Genomic DNA, 4,742 nt, shown 5'->3' with positions numbered 1-4,742 from the left:
ACCAATCCTTCCTCACATACTCTTTACCATGTCTCTCACTATACTCACTCAAACCAGCTTTCCCTCTCTTCTCCCACATTCTCTCCCCGAAACTCCTGTGCGCATAATACGCCTCCGCCGTCGTCAACTCTTCTCCTCCGGTTTCCACCTGTATCTGAATCGGCAGCCTCTCGTGGTGACCGGTGCTCGTTCCCTCCAACTCATCCAACCGGCGCAGTCCCCTAGTGGAAACGGAGTAAACCTCGCCCTTGACATGGTGGGCGCCGGCGACGTTGGGGAGATTGATGAGAAAAGGGATGCCGTGGGGACCTATAACGAGAGGATAGGATTGGTGGGTGATGTATGTGCCAACGAAAGTGGCGTCGTTTAGACGAATTAGGTCATGAATAAGGGTGTAATTTGGGAAATCTGTTTTGAGAGTTCCATAGGTGAATATGAAAATGTTTGGGGTTTGATGGTTAGGAGTTTGGGTATCAGGATCAGCCATGGCCAAAGAGATGTGATCAAATAAGCTTTTGATTCAATGGGAAGAAATGGAAGATGATTCAATTTTCGTCATTCCTAAAAATTACAGTCGCTTTTGTTGGATTGAGAAGTACAGATCTTTCTCTAACATACATTATTCGGTAGATTGAAGATTCGGCCTTTAGCAAACGAAATTGCAACCATACAAATAAGTTCTCATTTTTCAGCTTTGGTGGATGTTAATATCTGCATATTATTAGTTCTCATTATGAACTCAATTAATCTCATATAGGATCGAAATTTTCCAGAAAATCTCATTTGAAGGGTGTGTTCTGATTTATGTGTGCTAATTGATTTTTTTTTTTTTAGTGTTTTTATATAAAAAAAATTAAAGTTTTGTTTACTGTTTTTATAGAATTTTGGGATAAGCTGTTTTTATAGAATTTTGGGATAAGCTATCAAAATAGACGTATGGTTTTTAGAAAGTATCAATTTAAACTTTACGTACAAAATAGCACTAATATAGGTTTAACGTTTGAAATAATATATCAATTTAGGTCTAGGTAACAAATTGAACACGTCATTCCTATTACTCCGTTAAGTTTTGATTTCCCCATCCACGTACAATTGACAAAACTTAACAGAGTAATATTAACAACGTGTCTCGTTCCGTTATTAATATTTAAATTGATCTTTTCCCAAAAATCATAGACCTATTTTGGTATCTTATCCCTAGAATTTTTAAAGTTTTCCAACCACAAGTGGCTCAAGCATTCTGTGCTGCCCTATAGATCCTTCCATGTTCGCCGTCTACAAATCAAATTCGAAAATTAATTCTTCCATTATAAAATAGTAAGCATATAAAGAGAACGTTCTCTAGACAATTTTTTAGAATTACAACAATTCTTCCCTTTCCAAAAAAATAGTGCTAACGTGTTTTCCAAAAATATCGCAAAAATAATTTTTTACTATTTTGTCACTCTCATTATCTTCTCTAAAAACTCGAGGACTCTCAATTCTCACTAGATTGATTTTGCCATCTCAAATTGTGCATTTTAGAGATCTTATTGTATGAGTATTTATTGTAACAATATGATTCTAGTGATTGTTATTGATGTGAAGTTTAATATTTATACAGTTCACTCTGTAGTGAACAACTATAGTCAACAACTGAACCTATATTTTAGGCTAGAGATAAATAATAGAATGCTACAGATAAATGACAACTAAATACATAGTCTAATACACCCCTGCGATTTGATAACGAGATGACACGTGAAGAACACGGACTTCTCCTTTGGCAACTCGTTCTCGAACAAAGTGAATATCCATTTCCAAACGCTTAGTGCGGTGGTGCAGAACCGGGTTGCCTGTCAGATACATTGCGCTGACATTGTCAGCGTACACTATTGAAGATTTCTGAATCGGACAGCCAAGTTCCAAAAGTAGATTGCGTCTCCAGCCAAGTTGGCGACGCCGCGATACTCGGCCTCTGTGCTGGATCGGGACAGTGTTGGCTGTCGTTTCGCTGACCAAGAGATGAGATTGTCCCCTAGGACTACTCTCAAAAATAAATGTTTACTATTTTCACTCCTCAAATAATAGGATTACTCTCTAAAGAAACTCGCTTAATTCTCCTAATGAATAACTCTCAATTCTGACTAAATTGATTTTGCCCTCTCAAATTGTGAGTTTTAGAGAGCTTACTGCATGGCTATACTAATTATTCAACAGCGGCGGATCCATGATTCAATATTTTCAGCTGTGCACGCGTAAGGGGTAATTGGTCTTATAAAATAAATAGAATTACGGTTTCACCAAAAGTTACAAAATACTGCTTTTAGAAACAGCAGTTGTTTCATTCTCGGACTGTTGTTGTATAGTTTATCCAATCGCTCCAAAATCTTCTGTTTGTGATGAAACAACAAACACAAGGTCTAAAATTTAAAGCAAACAAGCTCAAAGAATTCAATTCAAGCAAATGAGAGAGAATGGAGAACGGAAAAAAATAAAAGCCTAATGAATAAAAGAAGAGAACTTTTGACACCAATGAGTTTTGTTTCATATAGGATGCGCACACATTCAATGGGATAACCGAAAAATCGTATGCACTAATTAAAAAATAAACCACATCCTGGCAATTTTACTTCAAGAAAGAAGATCGTACATACTGAGCTGAAATATCCACAATGAATGTAATCAGATTAGATAGAGAGGCACCTGAAAAGGACTGAGTTGGCTGTGTGGCAAAAATGCATAAGAAGGGGATAGATAGAGCAACCAATTTCAAGCATGACAATATAACAAAACTATAGAGCAACACAACAAAGCCAGAAGTAGTCGAACATTTGTCTAACAGTTGCAAAGCATTGAATTCATAATTGATGTTTAAAATGAGCAAAACATAAAACTAGTACCAAGTTTGAGTACTCAAAATAGCTCAAGCCCATCACTTCTTCAGAAGTTCAACAAAACAACAATAACAATGTCAACCCAAATCCAATCAATTTATCATCCTTTTGGATCGAAACATTCGGGTGAAATTAGGGACTCTTTGTATCCAAATGCATCTGCATAATGTCTCATCCGTGACTTATCATCATCATACATCCTGCCTTGCATATCAGATTTTACAAATCCATCAATTGTGCAAAATACTACTTCGCCAAGCCTAGAAATTCCAACCGGTTTTGCATATTCCTGAGGCAGTGGTGTAGTCAATTTAGCCCAAGAATTTGAGTTGCCGTATTCCTTCATCACCCAAATAGACTTGCGCCCAGATGCACATAACAAGCCTTGATAGTCGAACAACGGAATCCAAATAGAATTATAGTCGCCCACAACGTCAATATCTTCAGGCAGATCTAGTAACAGAATTTTCTCCTTTGCTAAATCAAAAGCAGTGATCTGTGGACCAACACACCAATAGAGAGCTCCATCTGAATGTACAGCAGTCACTGCCGATGAATATTTGAAAGAATATTCAAGAATCTTCCATGAATTTGTTTTCAAGGAACAAATTCGAAGGTGGGAATCCCAAGCTCCAATAATTTTGTAATCATCAGAAATTGAATCATAACCGAAGCCAAATAGCCTACAACCAGCCGATGAGAAGGGTACGATTATTCTTTTACACTCGTCAGTGCATGGATTCCATATAAAGCAGCAGTCCCCTAAAAAACATGGCGCTACACAAATCAATCCGTTGGCTGAACCTATGAGTCGACATGGTGTCGCTATTTCAACAGGAAATTTGATTTCGCGTGACTCATAAGTATCGACATCAGAAGATTTAAATATATCTCCATAAGCAGGACGTTGGTAAACAATAAGAGTCTTAGATGCAGATGATTGTTTCAAATGAAATTTGGCGAATGTGTGATTTTCAGAAATTAAAGAGTACCACTTTTTGGAAGCCGATTTGAATCTGAGAATTGATTTCACAGGAAGTCTTGAAAGTATATCCTCTATCACTTCTTGAGGAAGAACCGCCATTGTTGTCGAAGCACCGCAAAAACCCTACCAAGTCTTTCGTTTTAGTGAAAGGGAAAGAGAAGACAACGAATATCCAGTTAATCTTATTATTTATTTATTAATATAAAATACAGTCAACGCCAATTAATAAATATTTTTTTTCTTATATTAAACGTTTTTATAAAAAAGAAATAATAACTTTTTTTAAAAAGAAATAATAATATATTCCATCCGGTTTTGTTTTTGTCAACCTTTTATAGTGCTAGGGGTTAATATACATATTTGCTCGTGTGTTTTCGCGAAAAAACAGATTTACCCTTAAATCAAATAAACCTGTAAAACTATCCTTGAATTTTCCATAAACCTATAATTATATCCTAATCTGACGGAGCTGCTAAACGACGATGACATCAAACCTTCTTGTCTCCAAAAAAATTGGATGACGACAATCAAAATTCATTTGGTTTCTTATTGTTTTCTATTGCTATTACTTTTGGATTAATTAGGAGGTTTAGACGTCATTTTATTAGGTTGATTGAGTTTTTATGAAAATGAATTTTGACCAATCTGTTCTTCTAACTTGCTTTTAATCGAAATTAAATGTGCATATTTTTTTCTGTTTGTGATTGGTTGTTCTTTTCTGAAGTTTTTCTGGAGATAAGAAGGTTTGGTGTCATCACCGTTTACCAGCTCCGTCAGATTAGGGTATAATTGCAGGTTTATGGAAAATTCAGGGATAGTTTTGTGGGTTTATTTGATTTAATGGCAAATCTGTTTTTCCGAGAAAACACAAGGGCAAATAT

At 36.1% G+C, this 4,742-nt stretch overlaps 1 protein-coding gene across 2 annotated transcripts; it reads right to left on the bottom strand.

The window, feature by feature from the left end:
• Window positions 1-2,792: 2,792 nt before the first annotated feature.
• LOC136226811 (F-box/kelch-repeat protein At3g06240-like) lies at window positions 2,793-4,021 on the bottom strand. Of its 2 annotated transcripts, none has more exons than XM_066015469.1 (2): window positions 3,869-4,021; window positions 2,793-3,559 (listed from the first exon to the last, which is right to left on the bottom strand). In XM_066015469.1, the coding sequence occupies exons 1-2, from the start codon at window positions 3,958-3,960 to the stop codon at window positions 2,977-2,979; spliced, it is 675 nt and encodes a 224-aa protein (XP_065871541.1). In that variant the 5' UTR covers window positions 3,961-4,021; the 3' UTR covers window positions 2,793-2,976. The 2 variants fall into 2 exon arrangements, 1 of the variants encoding a protein (XP_065871541.1); XR_010687871.1 differs by having other exon boundaries at window positions 3,559-3,638; window positions 3,869-3,996.
• Between the last annotated feature and the right edge of the window lie 721 nt (window positions 4,022-4,742).

Source organism: Euphorbia lathyris, chromosome 4, assembly GCF_963576675.1.
Source record: "Euphorbia lathyris chromosome 4, ddEupLath1.1, whole genome shotgun sequence".
In the NCBI taxonomy this organism is placed as follows: Eukaryota; Viridiplantae; Streptophyta; class Magnoliopsida; order Malpighiales; family Euphorbiaceae; genus Euphorbia; species Euphorbia lathyris.
Note: the sequence above shows the minus strand (reverse complement) of the source record. Positions and strands in the feature narration are given on the sequence as shown.

What these genes read in the sequence shown, in the direction of transcription:
- LOC136226811 (XM_066015469.1), bottom strand. Translation starts at nt 3,960, where the DNA reads ATGGCGGTTCTTCCTCAAGAAGTGATAGAGGATATACTTTCAAGACTT. An exon ending in AAATCGGCTTCCAAAAAGTG is followed by an intron (nt 3,560 to 3,868) that starts GTACTCTTTAAT and finishes GGCTGGTTGTAG; the next exon opens with GCTATTTGGCTTCGGTTATG.